General features: G+C 37.8%; 3 protein-coding genes across 9 annotated transcripts in view; 1 reads left to right on the top strand and 2 right to left on the bottom strand.

Moving 5' to 3' along the window:
* Positions 1 to 3992, bottom strand: part of pdlim7 (PDZ and LIM domain 7) — a 32555-nt gene extending 28563 nt beyond the window's left edge. The window contains exons 1-2 of one of the 5 annotated variants that reach the window (XM_023295828.3): positions 3761 to 3970; positions 1385 to 1483 (exon numbers count right to left, since the gene is read on the bottom strand). In XM_023295828.3, coding sequence (XP_023151596.1) covers positions 1385 to 1483; positions 3761 to 3790 — 129 coding nt within the window. In that variant the 5' untranslated portion in view covers positions 3791 to 3970. Of the gene's footprint in view, positions 1 to 1384; positions 1484 to 2173; positions 2529 to 3760 lie in introns of those variants that run through there. The other 4 variants (XM_023295829.3, XM_023295830.3, XM_035941805.2 and 1 more) reach the window with 4 other exon arrangements.
* Positions 3993 to 8903: 4911 nt separating this feature from the next.
* cltb (clathrin, light chain B) lies at positions 8904 to 14484 on the top strand. Of its 3 annotated transcripts, none has more exons than XM_023295833.3 (6): positions 8904 to 9319; positions 10949 to 10995; positions 11188 to 11305; positions 12082 to 12193; positions 13013 to 13066; positions 13425 to 14484. In XM_023295833.3, exons 1-6 carry the CDS (start codon positions 9166 to 9168, stop codon positions 13594 to 13596), a joined length of 657 nt encoding a protein of 218 aa, XP_023151601.1. In that variant the 5' UTR covers positions 8904 to 9165; the 3' UTR covers positions 13597 to 14484. The 3 variants fall into 3 exon arrangements, with proteins under 3 accessions (XP_023151601.1, XP_054872783.1, XP_023151603.1); XM_055016808.1 differs by lacking the exon at positions 13013 to 13066 and adding an exon at positions 12580 to 12600; XM_023295835.3 differs by lacking the exon at positions 13013 to 13066 and having other exon boundaries at positions 8908 to 9319.
* A 535-nt stretch (positions 14485 to 15019) lies between these two features.
* Positions 15020 to 16302, bottom strand: higd2a (HIG1 hypoxia inducible domain family, member 2A). Its single transcript, XM_023295836.3, has 2 exons — positions 16103 to 16302; positions 15020 to 15513 (listed from the first exon to the last, which is right to left on the bottom strand). Exons 1-2 carry the CDS (start codon positions 16278 to 16280, stop codon positions 15347 to 15349), a joined length of 345 nt encoding a protein of 114 aa, XP_023151604.1. The 5' UTR covers positions 16281 to 16302; the 3' UTR covers positions 15020 to 15346.
* Between the last annotated feature and the right edge of the window lie 3666 nt (positions 16303 to 19968).

The raw sequence follows: 19968 nt of genomic DNA, 5'->3' as shown, positions 1-19968 counted from the left end.
TAGAAGAAAATGTTTCTTGACATGAATCCAAGGGGAACATTGTGTTTCTTAGTGCAATGTCTGCCAGAACACAGCAAATACAAGACATGTACTGACAAGGCTGGTGATAACTGCTCTCCTCACTGCAAGATTACGTCAGCTCCACACACACACACACACACACACACACACACCACAATGTGATGCTACCTACAACACAAGGTACACCAATTTAATCAAAGCAACACAGAGCAGAGCATTTGATCTGTGTTCCCTCTTAATGTTCAATTATAGGGTTTTTCCTGACTCAGAATGGACCTATGAGGGGTGACTTCAAACAACAGTAAACACACTCAGCCTACATACAGTAAAAGGGAATTCATCTGTGCTACCATATCTGACTTAAACCTGTGCATTTCCTGTTATTTCTGTTCACTTGCTTGAGCAACTGACATCACAATTTGGAAGACCAGCTAAAATAAAAAAGTGCATCAATTTTTTTCTTTAATTCTCAATTTGTCACTGGTTAAAACCTCCTTGGAGGTTGTCAAAACTTCCTCTACGCAGGAAAACCCCTGTACTGTAAGTATGCAACCTTTTAGCAGCTACAAAGAACTGAGAGCTCAAATGAGTCATGATGTTAATTGCACATGTGGGGTCCAAGATTACTACAATCCAATCCTCACTGAAAGAGGAAAGTGCAAATATCGCACAAAACTACAGAATCAATGAATACAAGTCAGTCTAACGCTTACAGATCAGCCCAGTCTCTCAGCTAGAAACACCACAATGCTAAAGGAAAACAAGATCTGTGTGTGCAATAGCTGGCAGCAGAGCTGGAATGTGTGTGGGGCCGCAAGTGAGAGTCTGTATATTTGTCAGGCAAAGTAGCACTGCACTTATATGGCCTGGAAAGTGGCTGCTGCTCTAGCAACTGTAGTTTATAGAGTATTTGAAAATTCATTCAGTGAAGAAGAGGTGACCTAACATGGAGAGTACACGGCACTATGAAACAAGTGACACCACGTCCTTGTGACCAGCGAATCCTACTCATGCAAAGGCGCTGCATGCTAAGACAGACTGGGAAGGAAGCCATAAAAATTTGAGTAATATGAAAATAAAGTCTGCAGATAAGATCCTTTACTACTCTACTATGCATGCCTAATAAAATATGAGATAATGTGCATATGCTCAGGCTCGGGTCATTATGTGATGACCAAGCCGGTACTTAACACTAAAAGACTCTCGTTAATAGGCCAAAGCGTTTGTATTGAAGCTTAGAGGAGCATAAAAGGGCTTCATGGGACGATTCTATTCTATGCAAATCATCAAGGAGAGCGCAAACACTTCAGCGATGCGCAGATGCAGAGAAGAACAAAAGCTTTCTCCAACAGCATTTTCTTACCCTTGATACGGTGAGAGGCATGCTGAAGTCCTTTCCGCCCTGCAGCCTGAAGCCCCATGGAGCTGGGCCGCTCAGGGTAACGGAGTACATGTTCATAGCCTTGAGGAAGAGAGAGCAGGAAATGTCTTAATTAGCCAGAAAGCCCGGAAAAGGTTTTCAAGGCCATACGTTCTTTCTGTTCCATCTAAGCAGCCTCGCTGCCGGTTGTCTGCTTTTGTTTCCAACACAAACACACACATTCCACACAGAAAATTACATTCCAGTTATTTTCTTTCACAGTACACAACCTTAAACTTGGAAAAGTGAACTTCTAAGAGGAACTCTGATACAACAGTTCATTGAACGTGCCATTTGGTAGGAATAATCATTTGGGTATGGGAATTAGGCTAACTGCATTAAGACACAGGACAATAAAATGCCAGAGCAGCCGCTGGGACACAACATTCCAACATTTATCCACACACAAACGAGCAGGAACTGCTTGCTTCATATTTTGTGGAGAGTACTTCAAACAGAGGCTAAAATCTGAGTTCAGTAAACTGTCTTACAGTGCAAAAGGTCTAAAACACCGGCACCATCAGTCCATATCAACAGCGACTACAATTTTAAGTCATCCTCTTCCTTTCAGGATGAGCATAAGAAACTCAGTGTATGCACTCATACATTAAATTATAATGAGTAAGGAAACTGTGGTGAAAAACTTGCTTGGAGATCTATTAGCACATCATTTGTACAGCAGTTAATCCATGAAAACCACAACCAACACTGAATGGCAATGCACTAAATTACCAGGTAATTTTCAGAATGAAAGACAGCTTGAAATGTGGGGCTATGCCACTGGCTCTGACTAGGCGAGTTAAGTCCTGACCACTGACCTCTGTTCAGGCTTCCTCCTTCCTCCTTCCTCCTCCTCAACCCCACCAGGTGTCATTACTCTCCATGACACACCAAACTATCTAACCAAGATGTCCTAATGCAAACCTACCTTGTCCTGAAGGGCCGGCTGGTAGCCCAAACCTGGGAGAAAGCTAGAGAGTCAGCTAGGGCAAGCAGATTCTCTGTGTTGGCAAACCCTACCCCCGATGCCGTCTGTGACACAGGCAAGCCCTCGCCTCTGCTCACTCCTCAGAGGCTATATAAGGAATGTAAAACTACACCAAACTATTTCAGCCCAACACCCACATGAGTCACAGCGAGAGAGGGGGGTAGAGGAGGACAGAGAGAGGTAACGTCAACTACCCCGAGATTCTGGCAAAGGCCTAGTCATATAAAAGTCAGTGGATTTTTTTTTTCTTAAGTTCAGAGACGACAGACAGCCACAACTGAAGTAAAACTTATGGAACGCTGCATTCTTTCTGGAGGGCATGAAACACAGTACAGCCAAACCAGCAATTATATTTTAACATCAGCTTCTTAAAGCAACAGCTCACATATAGTAAAAAAATAAACAAAAAATTGCAGTGTTCTTACAGATAACAGCAGTTCTTTCAGTCTAAAATATTATAAAGTAGCGCGCCAAGCACCCCAAGTAATCCATCAATACAAAACAACAAATCTGCTAATTTAATGGAAATCCTTCTCAGAGCCGTCATTCGTATTCATTTATGTGCTGGTGAACTTCCAGCGCACTTTCTAGATTGCATGAACAACAGTCTTGAATTAGTTTTCTCATATTATTCCCTCATATTATTGAGAAATGCAAGAGCCAAAGAAAATCAATTATGAAATGGACTGCTTAAGACAATACACAGCAGCAGCAACAGGTAGTGGAGGTTAGATTTCACTGGTGATAACAGCAGGCTGCAAACTGATTATTTGGCTCTTTTAAACAGATTATATGAAGGCAGTGGAAGTAAGGGCATGAACCTGGATGCACTGAAGTTAATTAAATACCACCCACTATATCAACTCACTAGAGGAAACCATCAGGCTAAATAAACATGATAGTGTACAATTGACGTCTCTGTTTATGGCACTGTTATTTATAAACCCCTATATTATGTCTATAGGAGCTTGTGTTTGTAATTTGAGTGCACATTATCCTTAAATGCGCGGAATTACACGTTTATTTCTTTTTTCTGTTAACAGGCTATACAATTATGAGCTTACAGAGCTTACTTTTAAATGATTCCAGTGTGTCCAGGACGTTCATTTGCTACAGATAATTAAAGAGCACGACGAGAACCGTGAATGCTGTTAACACCACCGGGAATAAACTGAAAACACAGGAGGAAGGAGCAGGACGAGCAATGCGAAAAGTGCTGGAAAAGTTCTGGATTTAGCAAAGTAGTCAGCATAGCTCGCTGAAGACATAAACTGCACCGTTGGAAAGTTTTGGTTTTTGTTTTCACGGAATTCAGTGGACAAAATGCTTACCTCCTGTCCCTCCTTGTGTTCGCCAGACATCACGAGTCGACAGCGGCGGCTAAATAAGAAGTCGGTCGGTCGGTCGGTCGGTCGGTAAGCAGGCTGCTTGTCGGACTTCCTTGAGGCGGACGTCAGGAAGCCACCGTGGATCCCCCGGTGAGGATCCGTCCCGGCCTCATTCCTTTTAGCTGCTCGCCTCCAGCGTCAGGAGTCACATGGGCCGCGGCTTCATTTCCCACCGGGCGATCAACCGGGAGAGGCCGAGCTTCACATTAACACCGCTTTAACGCATGATTCCAGTCTGGTGGTGTTTTTTAACCCCCCTGTTGTCCTCATTTACCAAAAAATATTGTTTCCTTGTCTGAAAAAATCAGCAAAAAAAAAAATCCCCAAATTTCTGAAAATTTGCAAAACCTTCAGGAAGAAAATTCCAGTATTTCCTTAAAAGTGTCCGTTTAAAGTTTTATTTTTTTTTAAATCCCCCAAATTTGGCAAGAAAATTCTTGTAAATATTTTCAAAAAATGAGTAAAAATCTTCCAAAAAAAATCCTAAAAATATCTAAAGTGATTCCATATATATCAGTAAAACTTCTAATATTTTCTTTAAGAACATTCACATAAAAATCAACCAAAATCCAGCGAATTTTGCTGGATTTTGGTTGATTTTTATGTGAATGTTCATAAGAAACATTTTTTAATTTCTTTTTTTAACCCTCCTGTTGTCCTCATTTACGGGCACCAAAAATAGTTTCCGTGTCTGAAAAAAAATTCCAAAAAAATCAGCAAAAAAATTCCCCAAATTTCTGAAAATTTGCAAAAAACTTCAGAAAGAAACCTCCAATAAGTCCTTAAAAGTTTCCTTTTAAAGTTTTATTTTTTTTTAAATCCCCCAAATTTGGCAAGAAAATTCTTGTACATATTTTCAAAAAATGAGTAAAAATCTTCCAAAAAAAATCCTAAAAATATCTAAAGTGATTCCATATATATCAGTAAAACTTCTAATATTTTCTTTAAGAACATTCACATAAAAATCAACCAAAATCCAGCGAATTTTGCTGGATTTTGGTTGATTTTTATGTGAATGTTCATAAGAAACATTTTTTAATTTCTTTTTTTAACCCTCCTGTTGTCCTCATTTACGGGCACCAAAAATAGTTTCCTTGTCTGAAAAAAAATTCCAAAAAAATCAGCAAAAAAATTCCCCAAATTTCTGAAAATTTGCAAAAAACTTCAGAAAGAAACCTCCAATAAGTCCTTAAAAGTTTCCTTTTAAAGTTTTATTTTTTTTTAAATCCCCCAAATTTGGCAAGAAAATTCTTGTACATATTTTCAAAAAATGAGTAAAAATCTTCCAAAAAAAATCCTAAAAATATCTAAAGTGATTCCATATATATCAGTAAAACTTCTAATATTTTCTTTAAGAACATTCACATAAAAATCAACCAAAATCCAGCGAATTTTGCTGGATTTTGGTTGATTTTTATGTGAATGTTCATAAGAAACATTTTTTAATTTCTTTTTTTAACCCTCCTGTTGTCCTCATTTACGGGCACCAAAAATAGTTTCCTTGTCTGAAAAAAAATTCCAAAAAAATCAGCAAAAAAATTCCCCAAATTTCTGAAAATTTGCAAAAAACTTCAGAAAGAAACCTCCAATAAGTCCTTAAAAGTTTCCTTTTAAAGTTATATTTTTAAAAAATTCCCCAAATTTGGCAAGAAAATTCTTGTAAATATTTTATCAAAAAAATGAGTAAAAATCTTCCAAAAAATCCTAAAAATATCTAAAGTGATTCCATATATATCAGTGAAACTTCTAATATTTTCTTTAAGAACATTCACAAAAAAAAGCTAAATTCGCTGGATTTTGGTTGATTTTTATGTGAATGTTCTTAAGAAACATTTTTAATATTTCTTTTTTTTTCCACCAAAAAATGTTCAAAGACTTCCTAAAAATGTTGAAAATGTGGACATCAGAAGTTTTCACTGTGAAGATATTTTTTTCCCCACATTTTCAAACTTTAAAACAGGTCAATTTTGACCCGCAGGACGACACGAGGGTTAAAGGCACAAGGGTGTTTTAAATGTTTTCAGGCCCAGCAGTCCTACACCAGCGGCCACAGGTGTGTATGAATGACAGACAGGTACAAACAACTTTCTCTGATTCAAAGATGCGTCATTCCAGTAGTGGAGGACATTTGGGCTTCAAAAGTTTTGACAAATAAACCCTCTCTTTTACACTTTTCTGCTCCATATTCATCAATAATAGGTAATAAACTATCAAAGGCTTGATTGGCCCAGTTTACACATCAATGGTAGCATTTTTATTCCATGTTTTCTGTGTTGTTTGCTAACCCGACTCTAATCACAGTGACAGGGTTGCTAATTTTCTCAGGACAAACTTACTGATGTTAAAAAAAAAAAAAAAGTTAAGAAAAAGGTAAGAATAATTTGTCTTATCCTGATAATATGAGGTACAGGGAGACATTCAATCAAGGCTGACGATGGGATGAAAATATGAAAAATAGAAGACATAGCATTGCTCTACCCATTCTTCTGTTTATCAATATGCAGATCATGTGATTCACAGTATTCTTCTTCTACCAGCTAAAACGGTTATGCTAACAGGGTTGTTGTGGGACACACATTTCATGCATAATAATTATCATTTAAAATATGTTAATTAAAAAATTTTCCCACAATTACAAGAGACAATAATGAAAAAATAGTACAAAAAAAAGGAAATTTAAATTTCATTTTAACTGTTTTATTTGAGATTCAATATGGTCATCATCGGGGTGGGACAAGAGAAAAATAACATTTTGGGGGGAACTCCAGACTTTAGTATTTTAAAAAATATTTTCAAACATTCTCCTAGTTTTTTTTTATTTTTTTAGATTTGATCTCAGGACAATAGAACTCAACAACAAATCCTACAAAACAATCTTAAAGTTGAAGCAACTCTTCAAAACAAAAAAACACCATAAACCTTCCTGAAGGCAATGGCTATTTATTGAAGAATTTATTTTGCTTTTAATTTCAAAAGTGTTATTTTATGATAATAACACTGCAGTCTGTTAAAATAAACTGCAGCTTTGAGTGATAGAAATCAACAACACCACAAACCAAATCCTAAATAAACACTATAACCTTCCTGAAGGTAGTAACTTTTTATTGAACAAATTATTTTATTTTTGGAATTGATATTTAAAAATAACAAAGCTTAGTAAGGTATACATTTCTTTTTACTTTTTAAACAGGCTGCATTCTTGGGTGGATTCTTACCCTCATGAGAAATTTGGATCTTTATAAACTTGTTTCTTATGCATAAGGTTAACTTTAATTTCAGTTGCTGTTATTGCTCTTACTTTAACTGCAACGTAGTGTACGCCCTCATACTGTCACAACAGACGTACTTTGCAGACAAATATAATATTTACATTTATAAAATATGTACATTTATATTTACATTCAGCTTACAAACCTGAATTGCGTGTGCTTTATGAATTGTACAAAATAGCTCCATTATTAGGTAACCAGCTTAAGCGGTAACAAATGGTTTCATTAATATGTAATAAATCAATGAGATTAATCACTGGCCACTAATATTAGCCATTTAGCTTCTGTGTTTCCTTTCTAAATATCCATTCATACTTATGGAGATTTTTTTTTCATTTTGTTTAAGCAAAATGTTGACTGCCAGATTTTTCTGTCTGCATGTTGAGCTGCATAGAGCTTTTTGACATTATTATTATCATTGGTAGTAGTAATAGTATTGGTACAGAGCAAGCTAACTCCAACATTTAAGGCAGGGAATTCAAACATAAGGCCCGCGTGCCAAAACGAGCTGACCAAAGTGTAAAAATTACAGAGGTGAAAATGAATACTTACTGTGAAAACATTTAAAGACACTGAACATTGTGTAATATAATGTCAGTCAGCAGCTTCAGCGTGACTGAGTTTGGTTCAGTTGAACCCGATTGTTGATGCACTGCCACAACATTTATGCTTTTTTTTTATATAAATTTGATACATTTACAAAGCAGGGAGATAATTTAACCTTCTTCCTTAGTAGTTCTCACATTAGTTTGTTTGGTGTGGTGGTGTGTCAGAATTACTACACAGATGTGGAAATAAATGCAAATTTAAAATAATTTCTAGATACTGACAAGTTGTAAAACATTATATTGTTCAGTTCCAGATACCTGCGGCTAAATGTTTTGTGCCTTTGTAGACACTGCAATCCGTAAGTTGTAATACACAAATGATAAACTGAGGCATAATATTGTTAAAATGTCACTAGTGGCCCCTAGGCTATGGAATGCTTTGCCACTGTCTCTGCGCACTTCAGATTCTGTTGAGTCCTTTAAAAGGCAGCTGAAGACCCGGCTGTTCAGTCAAGCTTTTAGCTAGGTGTTGTGACAGCTTGTTTGCATGATTTCTGTGTTTGTGCACATGGTTGTGTCAGTCCTTGTTATCTATTTGCTGATTGATTTTACTGTGAAGCACTTTGTGAATCCATTTCTGTGAAGTGCTATATAAATAAACTTTGCTTGCTTGCTTGCTTATTTTTCTTCAGAAATTTCAGGTTGTTCATAATGTTTTGTAAAACAGATAGTTCATTAAATGTCAACATTTTCAGAGTGTACTTTTTTTTGCACTAATACAAAGGGGAAAATGTGGAGTTGTCATTATTTATCAGTTATTATATTATGATTTAACTGGTCACTTGAAATTAGAATTAGAATGGCTTTATTGTCATCATACATGGCATGACGAAAATATAAATAGCTTCCACTGGACGGTGCACTACAACAAGCAATGAGAAATAAAATATCAACATTAAATAATAGAATCAAATGTACATATATAACAAAACAATATTAAAAATGACAACATCTGCAAAGGAGGCCAGATATGTGCAATATGGGAGGTAAATGAAACGGAATAAGAACCAGTACAATATGATAAATATGTTATGAAATCAAACTGGGCTGAATGTGGCCCCTGATAGAGAGCATGGCTTTGATTTAGGTCTGTTTGTGCTTTAGTATGGTGGTGTTCCTGTGGTAAGAAGCATGTCCAGGCAGCAGATGGAGACAAACTCCAGTGAAGTGGAGCTGAACCCTCGGGTTGCTGCCCTGCTCCATCATTACCATCACAGTGGCTGAACAAGTGAAGAAATCATGAATCATCAGTGAGGGCCTTTCATCCAAGCTTAGATTGTTTACTTCAGACGATGTGATTGTTTGTTGTTGGCAGCAGTTTATTACATTATTACAACCAACCAGCACTCCGGGGAAGTATTTAAGTTGTTATTTTTTTAACGCTGTACAACCAGTGGGCTAATTTTTTGTTGTTGGTGGTTTTAACTCAGCTAGCTAAAGCTCAGTTTAAACTTGTGCACTTTTGTGGAAGATGGCTGACAACGGAGCACACCCGGCCGAAGAGGACCCAGCCGCAGCTTTCCTGGCCCAACAGGAGAGCGAGATAGCGGGGATAGAGAACGACGGAGAGGGGTTCGGGGCGCTGGAAGGAGCCGGGGAGCAGCAGCCGTCTCCGGCCACGTATGGCAAGTTTGTCCCTGAGCTAACGTCGGCTAGCTAGCGAACAAGCTAACTGAAGCTAGCTAGTCTGCCCACCGGTACTTGCACCGGACCGGTTTTAGAAGCAAACGAAGACACAAAGGCCGTACGTTGAAAAGAATATCACCTGATGATACAGTTGAGTTGTACATACAGTCGTGGTATTTTAATAAAACAGCGTATTTACAACTACTAGGACGTTAGCCGCTTAGCTTAGCTAGCTGACGTTTACGTACGTTACGTTTAGCAGCACATCCTCCAGGAGTTGAAGATTATCTCGTAGCACCTTACTACCGCCAACAAGTGCATACAGTAGCATTGTGCGGTAGCAACTGAGGAACAAAATACAGGGTTTCTGGAGGGCATTAAAAAGCATTAATGGTCATTAAGTTAATTTTGCGAAAATGAAGGCCTTAAATGGCATTAAAATCATTACATTTTATTCTCAGTGGCATTAAAAATTCTTTCTGCAGTTTTCAGGAAAATATTTGACAATAATAATATATAATTATAGAGTGCGATTCTTCAGATATGTGCATCTGCATAAACATGCCGAAGAATTGCGATAATTGTTCCGGCCGGTCCGGTACAATTGCCAAAAACTGCATGTTTTTAACCCTCGTGTCGTCCTGTGGGTCAAAATTGATCGGTTTTAAAGTTTGAAAATGTGGAAAATATATTTTATCACAGTGAAACTTCTGACTTCCACATTTTCAACATTTTTGGGAAATCTTTGAACATTTTTTTGGTGGAAAAAAATGTTAAAAATGTTTAAGAACATTCAGAAAAAAAATCAACCAAAATCCAGCGAAATTCGCTGGATTTTGGTCGATTTTTATTTGAATGTTATTAAAGAAAATATTAGTACTGATATATATGTAATCACACACACACACACACACACATATATATATGCCAAATTCGGGGGATAAAACCTCACAGGGAAACTTTTAAGGAATTATTGGAATCTTCTTCCTAAAGGTTTTGCAAATTTTCAGAAATTGGGGGGGTGCTTAATTTTTGAATTTTTTTCAGACAAAACCGTATTTTTTTGGTGCCCATAAATGAGGACAACAGGAGAGTTAAAGTGGCCGGCAGGCTGGATCAGGTGGAGGAGAGCTGGGAAATGGGGGAAAAAACAAATTCCCGCAAAAATGGCTAGAAAACATGGATTTCAGACAATGACAACAGCCCGTGGGTGATCAGAGGTGGTTTCTGGACTCAGAAATAGTGAAATGTAGGAACAGTTTTCATATAAAAATCATCTTTTACAAAAAAAATAAACCCATGTAATTTGTTGAGTTCATGGTCGTGGCATTAAAATTTTTACAGTATAGCATTAAAATGGCATTAAAAAGCATTAAATTTGACTGGTTGATATCTGCAGAAACCCTGAAATAATACTTTTCTGGAAAATCCTGTCCTGTTAACTAACAAAGCAGCGCAGACAACATTAGTGGCCAAACAGGTGCTTCTGCATTTCTCAGGTCTTATTCGTTCCCAGGACTAAAGTAGTAACAGAAAGCACACATGTGACGAGGAAGACGGCCTGACAAGCTCCAAGAAGCCGATTTTAACATCAAACTTGTGTTTTGTCTTTTTAATCATGATGCTAGACGACTTTGGAGACGAGCCTGCTACAGTGAATGGAGATGTGTTTCAGGTTGGTGTTTCCGTTCATCTTTTACAGGTGTAAGGTTGAGCTGTTCTCTAAACATTATCAAACAGTTGCTCTTTTTTGTGTTGCTGGATTCCTTTATGCGATGCTAGAAAAGTTGTGGATTTACCATCTGGCCTTTTTATTAATCAAACAGCTGTTTATAATGGAGTTTATAATGTTTTTGTCCTCCATAAGGAGTCCAATGGGCCAACAGACAACTATGCAGCCATTGCCCAGGTGGACATTCAGAGGCAAGAGCCAGAAAGTTTACGCAAGTGGAGGGAGGAGCAGAAGGAACGCCTTGAAGCATTAGGTGAGCAAATGTGTCAGTTATATTTTATAATGCCCTTAATATGTCATTTAGTCATTGATCTTTGTCTAAATTTGTCACAAAAGAAGGTTAAAGACACACCTTTTTAATCAGGCTTTTAACCTTTTAAATCCTTCTTATGTTCTTATCGTTCTCTGTTTATTATTTTATGTATTTTTACTGTTTTAACCTTTCACCTTTTTATTTATCTTACAGGTCTTTTATTCTATCTTATAGTTTAAAATTTCTAGTTTTTTAACTCCAGTGTTTCCTCAGAGGTCCTCCACACTGGGGGCTGTATCTGGTCTGCTGCTGGGGTTGCTGTCCATGGGTTCCTTCGGCCGGCTGGTTGGGGGGGCTCCCCACCTCGGTGTGGGGGTCCCCCTGTCTGTTGGGGGGGTGGGGTCTGGGTGCCGGCGCCCCCAGTGGTCATGGCCTGTAGCTCCTCCCAGCGTGGACAACCCAATGGAGTTTTTTTCCACAATCGTCAGTGCCATGCCATGTCTCCCTACTGTCAGTGGTGGGAGTGGGGGGGTGTGTGTGTGCTTGTGTGTGCTTGTGCAGTTGTGTGCATATATGTATATATGGAGGGAGGGATGGGTTTTTTAATGTTTTTAAATGTTGTACAGCACTTTGTGTTGCATTATTAACTGTATGAAAAGTGCTCTATAAATAAAGTTTGATTTGATTTGACACATCCAGCTAATCATGTGTCACTTCTGTCTTCCTCCTCATTTGGGGACTTGTGATGTTGTTTTCTGCTGCCGCACCCGAACAAGACTCGGCATCCAAGGCGGCAGAGGCAGAGTTGAGAGAGAAAGCCAAAAAGGAGCTGGAGGATTGGCATGTACACCAGAATGAACAGATGGAGAAGAACAAGGCCAACAACAGGTTAGGGTCTGACATTTCCCCTGTTCACATGCAGAGCAGGAACAGTTGGTGATGATGACGGTGTAATCGCTACACTAAACTCACTTCATTCAACTTAACAACTCAAGCTGATGGATAGAATTGTTCTCAGTCGGAGTTATTCAAAATGAAAACTCTACCAACATCATCATATTGGTTAGACTCGCATATATTTTGTAACCGGATGATTAATAAGCGATGTGTAGAATTGCAGGATTTTTGTTTAATTTATTGCTTGTGTCTGTATACTATCTAAATATTGTTGTTTTAGTCTGGTTGTCATCTGTGTCCATAGTGCTTCCAAATATATTTCAGGCTTTCCTTTTCTTGACCAAGCTAACCAGTTTTTTTCTCACACTTTCCAACAGACTCTGTCCAAGTCTGGCACGGTATCACTCTGCATCTGTAGCTCTAGTTATTTATTTTTGTGAAAGTGCTGAGAGACAATTCTCTGATGAGAAAACAGGAAGCTAGCAAGCTGGAAGGAATGCAAACACCACAAAGCAAATGTCACCGTTTCCATCGACGTCTAGCACCAGATAGTCTGCATTTGCTTGAAATTCTTCACCTAATCCAAGCTTGTTTAATAGAAATCATGTATTATAGTAGTGCAATAACAGTGTTTAGGCAGTGCTGGAGCATTTAAAATGTTTTATTTCCTCCTCATTAGAGCTGTTTTTCAGTCACTTTTCTAATCCTTTTTATGTTGGACCCTAACTTTTCTAAGCTTGTTGTTTGACACTGAAACTGTTCTTCTTTCTCCTTCTTTTTCCTGCTTTCTTGGCCTTGCCTGCGTACTAGGATTGCTGACAAGGCTTTCTACAAACAGCCCAACTCTGATGTTATAGGCTTTGTGTAGGTTTAGAATTCTTATGCTTTTTAATGTTGTATTCCCTGCCCCCTCCATGAGTTGCCACTTTTTACCTGAGGCATGCCGCAACACTAAAATTACTAGTTTGTTTTTGAAGGCCCGATTTGGTTTTCCTTGTATTTTAATTTATTTGACTGTGATATTGTTCTTTAGTGTGGTTATAATAGCAAACAGCAAACATGTCTCCAACAAAAATGTTAAGAATGAATGATAAGTATAAAGAAATGCATGAAGGTGTATTTTGTGCCTATTCGTGTGATTGAACTGGTCGAGCGCACTTCTGAGAGTCCCTTCAATGCTGCAGCTCATTCATATCTTTGTCTGCTCCCTCCCTACTCATAGGGCATCCGAGGAGGCCTTCCTGGCGGAGAGCGACGGCGACAGCCCAGGGTCCGAATGGGAGAGAGTAGCTCGTCTCTGTGACTTCAATCCAAAAACCAACAAGCAGGCGAAGGATGTTTCTCGAATGCGTTCTGTCCTCATCTCTCTCAAACAGACGCCTCTAGTTCGCTAGAGGACGTCGTTCTAGAAACATTGCCTTTTCACTTTTAATCTCACATTGCATTAGAAGAATTTGTATACCCTTTTCCATAAAACTCCTGGTATGTTTATAGCCTTTAAAAAAAAAAACTTCCTGCCTTTCTCGATGCCTATTCAAGTAATATATTTAACCTGAGGCTCTTGTGAGACGATGGACTGCTCTGTTGTTACAGCATCCATTAGCTGGTCAGCTTAATCATTGCTACACTTAAGAAAATATTGTTACTGTAAGTTAAACTTTTTCCTTTCCCCTTTAACTTATACACTGTATTTAGGTCAACTTTATTGCATGCCTGTGCCAATATTTCGGACACACAGTTTTTACTTGTTTTATAAATTTGCATTTTGGTCAAACACTTACTAATGAAGCAGTGCTGCGGATTGGATTGTAACCACGTATGCCTCTCATCAGTGTAGAAACATCAACACAGACACATTGTTCACATTTGTTGTATTATAGCCCTGATGATATTTAAGGTAGCTCGCAGATTTTTCTGTCCTTCACATAAATAATCTCGTGGCCTTTTTGATCTAGCTCTTACTCCAGTTTTGAGTATTTAGCCAGATGGATTTTCTCTTCAATTAGGCAAAATTTCAGCAAAAAAAATGGCAACCAAAGATTTACGCTATCATCTAAATTTCACATGATTTACGGCTCAGTCTTTCATTATAACGATTGTGTGACACCGACACATTTTAGATACATTTTTTTTTTGGTTGTTTTAAAAACACAATAAGCTGTCAATTTTAGTAGTGATATCTGCACATTGTTTCACATGTTGCCTATTTGGACTCCATGAATACTGAAAAAGTGAACGTTAAAAGGGAACTGGAAAATAAACAGTGGAGTATGATCACCTCAGTTAATTTGTCCTTAAGTATTTCACCGCTGAGACTGTTGCCATCCAGCTGCCCTGGAGATAATCACTTGAATAAGAGTGTGCGCCCCTTCGATACTGTCACATATTCATGACGGTTGTGGAATACACCACGATTTAAATTCAGTTGAATTCAAACGATAAAAACAGATAAGTTCAACAGGCAAAAATGTGTTAAAAGTTTTCTGTTTAGTTCTTTATTAAGTCACAATTTTACTTTCTTTTCACGATGGGTCTCACTTAACTGGACTCTAAAATTCTCTGCATATAGGTGAAGTGATTTCAAAGTGTTGCATTTCTGACATTTAAAGCCCTGAAGAGTTTTCAAGTGAAAGTCTGATGTGTGTTCAGGGTGAACCTTGACACTGATCTGTGTCTACCATTGAGACATACACTCAAAAGCCATGAATATAAAACTCTTCACAATGGATTTCTCTAAATTCTGTTAAATAAAGGTTGTATGAGGAGTGGATGGCACCTAAATAGAGCTGTGTGATGTTTGAAATACAAGAGACCAGGTTCAAATCAAAGTTTATATCAGAAGACACATTTAGGTGCGGTACAGTATAACAATATGACAATACGTGGGGTACTGTTGGAGCACAGTTAAAGAAGAGTCCAGCTTGCTTACATTTTCTGGTAAGATGCCGATTCTGCTAACTTAAAAGCATTTGATCACCATGAGCAGTTCACAGTTTTTATTCAATAAATAAAGTTGGCCTCAACATATGTGAACAATGTTGGAAACATAATACATTATTCAGTTTATTCAGTCCAATTCTAAGGTGGATCTGGTCTGAATCCAGGTTGAATGGACCATGGCAGAGGTGCGGCTCTGATCTGTCTTCACTGTTTGGGTTTCAGAGCTGTGGATAGCACGCCGACAATAATGGCAACTACAGTGAAGCCTTGAGCAAAGATCCGTCCCCTCATCAGCAGCTGGGACTGCCTGGTTTTCCCTTGATGGAAGGCTCGGAGACCATAAATCAGTGCTCCCGCTGTGCCCAAACAACCTGGGAGGGACAGGAAAAAAAAAACAGTAAATCACAACTTAAAGATGGTGCACAAGTTCTGGATGTGTTGACTGGAAGGTAAAAGTGGGACTCTGTAAGTAATATCATACATGCAGAACAAAAATGCAGCTTTCGATATTTTATAAAATTTTACTTCTTTTTACAGCTTCAGTAAACAGAATGCACACCATAAAGCAACCAAAAACTATACTGGAAATGATAATCAGCAGACATGCCAGCATTCAGCGTGCCAACATGTTCTCATCTTTCTTTTGTTATCTGGGCTTTAGTGACATTTGAATAAAGCTGCATTTTAAGCTATTCTTTTATAGTCTCTCATCAAAGGTGCGTCATGCAATCTGATCATTGTCCTTTAAGCCACACCGGACGAGAGTGTGAATGAACTCAGTTGAGAATTTGTCACCTGCTGAACTGCTCAAAAACCTTTTGTGCAACTGTAGTTAGTTAACATAGTTAGCTCAGTGTGACGGAGCTTTAAAAGCCACTTTAATGAGTTTATCATTGATTTTTAGCGTTTAAAGGACGCGCTGAGCTGCTCTTGTGTAACTTCTCTGCTTGTGTAACTCACCTATCGGGACGAAGGGGTTCTCCTTGGTTTTCCTCATGAACTTCTCTTTGAAAGTCTCATCTCTGACCTTCGGCAGCGGGTTGAAGCCCTCGATAACGGGGGGCTGAGAGAAATCAAACGGCACCGGGTCTTTTTTCGGTGTTTTGTCCGGGACTGCTGGTGATGCTGCAGCCGCCATGTTTACTGTAGAAGACCCGAGAGAGGCGACACTTCCGGGTGACGTTTAACCCCAAATTTCACAATAAAATACCTCGTATTTTGAAAGTCCATCAGGTGAAAATTCATTTGTAGCGTCTTCTACGTTTTACAAACAAGCAAACAAAAAAAGCGTAAACTAAAAGATGTTAAGTTATGAAGACGTTTACTCATGCCAACTTCCAACCATCCCTACAGCTAAGTAGCCACCTGAAAAGGCCAGGAGGAATTTGCTGGACTGCTACATAACAGCGAATAGAATTGTTCAGCTTAAATATTGTATAATCTACTATCCTGTACTAGCGATGTGCAGCTGCCTCACAGTCCAACAGGTATATTTACTTTCTAGAACTGCTTCTGCTAACTCTCAGCAAAGCAAATGCTCTGCTGTTGGCTGCAAGAGTGAACCCAAGAGTCTTCATGCACTCCCAGGGTTGCCACCCGTCCCTTAAAATACGGAATCGTCCTTTATTCGACAATTAATTGTTGCGTCCCGTATTGAATCATTACGGGACGCAACTTGTTCCGTATTTTCATAAATGCCCCGTACACGTCTGTCACACACTCATCAAAACTGCATAATGAATAAAATAAAACACAGGAAATATTAAGGGCAGCCAATTTCATCTTCGTAGGACCTTTGTAGCGAGGACCCGATGCCAGGTCCAGTGGACAGACTTCAGACGTCTCTGTGTGTCCGGTCCTGTCTCTGGTTGCCAGGTTACAGACGCTGCTGCACCCGCACGTTTAAAAATGTCTACACCTGAAACTCCACCACGTCTAAAGAAGCAAAAACGTTTGCAAATGTACAGACTGGAGTGGGAAGAGTGGAACCCCTGGCAATGGATACAAGGCAGACTGTGTTTTCTGTTGCTCATGGACTGGCTGAAGTAAGGCAGCATCAGGAGACAAACATGGAGGAAATATGAGAACAGAGAGAACCCAACCAGCAGGTCATAGTTTATCATCATCTAATCATCTCCTGAAGTCCATATGGTGAGAGACATCATGATGAGATCAGCTAGATTTCCTACAGTATATGGCTGTGAATTTACCAGAGGATGCTTATAATAATGCTGATGGGGCCGAAGACTCTACACTATTTTAGTGACTCAGTAAATGCCTAAGTTGGTTATTATTTTTTAATGCTTTTCAGTTTTTAAGAAACATTTACTTAATAGCCTATATGTAATCAAACATGAAAAAACACAAAAACACATCATAGTAATATCTCAATTAAAAAAGCCTATAGTATAGCGTGTTGCCCAACAAACGTCATAGTATAGCCTTTGGTCCAAAAAACATCATAGTACAGCATGTCTCTCTATGAACGTCAGAGTATAGCATGTTGCTCAAAAAAGTCATAGTATAGCCTTTGGCCCCAAAAACGCCATAGTATAGCATGTCGCTCTAAAAACATCGTAGTACAGCATGTCTATGAACGTCAGAGTATAGCATGTCGCCCAAAAAAGTCATAGTATAGCCTTTGGTCCAAAAAACGCCATAGTATAGCATGCGGTCCAAAGAATGTCATAGAATAGCATGTCGTTCTAGAAACGTCATACTATAGCATGACATTCAAAAGACGTCATAGTGTACAGCAGTCCTTACTCCTTTTGTCACACCTGTTGAAGTCACAAAGTGTTGAGGTCACATTCACTTGTAAATTCTGATTGTTCTTATCACTACTTATTACTGTTATTGATATTAATTATGGTTAAGGCCAAAATTCACGACGATTTTTTTTTTTTTTTTTAAGAAAACCTTTCTGGAGTGTTTTTCATGTCCTCCTTTACATTATTTCATCATATGGCACGTTTTCACAACATGTTGAAAAATGGCATATTTTTTTGTCGACATAGTATACTATGGCGTTTTTTTGCGCCAAAATTCATGATGATTTATTTTTCAAAGAAAACCTTTCTGGAGTTTTTTTCACAGCCTGCTTTTTCGACATAGTATACTATGGCGTTTTTTTTGCGCCAAAATTCATGGTGATTTTTTTTTCAAAGAAAACCTTTCTGGAGTGTTTTTCACGGCCTCCTTTACATTATTTCATCATATGACACGTTTTTACAACATGTTTGAAAAATGTCATTTTTTTCCGACATAGTATAGTAAGGCGTTTTTTTTGCGTCAAAGTTCATGATGATTTTTTTTTCAAAGAAAACCTTTCTGGAGTGTTTTTCACGGCCTCCTTTACATTATTTCATCATATGGCACGTTTTTACAACATGTTTGAAAAATGGCATTTTTTTTCGATATAGTATAGTAAGGCGTTTTTTTTGCGCCAAAATTCATGATGATTTTTTTTTCAAAGAAAACATTTCTGGAGTGTTTTTCACGGCCTCCTTTACATTATTTCATCATATGGCACGTTTTTACAACATGTTTGAAAAATGGCATTTTTTTTCGACATAGTATAGTAAGGCGTTTTTTTTGCGTCAAAATTCATGATGATTTTTTTTTCAAAGAAAACCTTTCTGGAGTGTTTTTCACGGCCTCCTTTACATTATTTCATCATATGGCACGTTTTTACAACATGTTTGAAAAATGGCATTTTTTTTCGACATAGTATAGTAAGGCGTTTTTTTTGCGCCAAAATTCATGATGATTTTTTTTTCAAAGAAAACCTTTCTGGAGTGTTTTTCACGGCCTCCTTTACATTATTTCATCATATGGCACATTTTTACAACATGTTTGAAAAATGGCATTTTTTTTCGACATAGTATAGTAAGGCGTTTTTTTTGCGCCAAAATTCATGATGATTTTTTTTTCAAAGAAAACCTTTCTGGAGTGTTTTTCACGGCCTCCTTTACATTATTTCATCATATGGCACGTTTTTACAACATGTTTGAAAAATGGCATTTTTTTTCGACATAGTATAGTAAGGCGTTTTTTTTGCGCCAAAATTCATGATGATTCTTTTTTCAACGAAAACCTTTCTGGAGTGTTTTTCACGGCCTCCTTTACATTATTTCATCATATGGCACGTTTTTACAACATGTTTGAAAAATGGCATTTTTTTTCGACATAGTATAGTAAGGCGTTTTTTTTGCGCCAAAATTCATGATGATTTTTTTTTCAATGAAAACCTTTCTGGAGTGTTTTTCACGGCCTCCTTTACATTATTTCATCATATGGCACGTTTTTACAACATGTTTGAAAAATGGCATTTTTTTTCGACATAGTATAGTAAGGCGTTTTTTTTGCGCCAAAATTCATGATGATTTTTTTTTCAAAGAAAACCTTTCTGGAGTGTTTTTCACGGCCTCCTTTACATTAATTCATCATATGGCACATTTTTACAACATGTTTGAAAAATGGCATTTTTTTTCGACATAGTATAGTAAGGCGTTTTTTTTGCGCCAAAATTCATGATGATTTTTTTTTCAAAGAAAACCTTTCTGGAGTGTTTTTCACGGCCTCTTTGACATTATTTCATCATATGGCACGTTTTTACAACATGTTTGAAAAATGGCATTTTTTTTCGACATAGTATAGTAAGGCGTTTTTTTTGCGTCAAAATTCATGATGATTTTTTTTTCAAAGAAAACCTTTCTGGAGTGTTTTTCACGGCCTCCTTTACATTATTTCATCATATGGCACATTTTTACAACATGTTTGAAAAATGGCATTTTTTTTCGACATAGTATAGTAAGGCGTTTTTT

Source organism: Amphiprion ocellaris, chromosome 13 (assembly GCF_022539595.1).
Source record: "Amphiprion ocellaris isolate individual 3 ecotype Okinawa chromosome 13, ASM2253959v1, whole genome shotgun sequence".
Taxonomy (NCBI): domain Eukaryota; kingdom Metazoa; phylum Chordata; class Actinopteri; family Pomacentridae; genus Amphiprion; species Amphiprion ocellaris.
The sequence above is the reverse complement of the archived record's forward strand: the minus strand, read 5'-3'. Positions and strand labels throughout refer to the sequence as shown.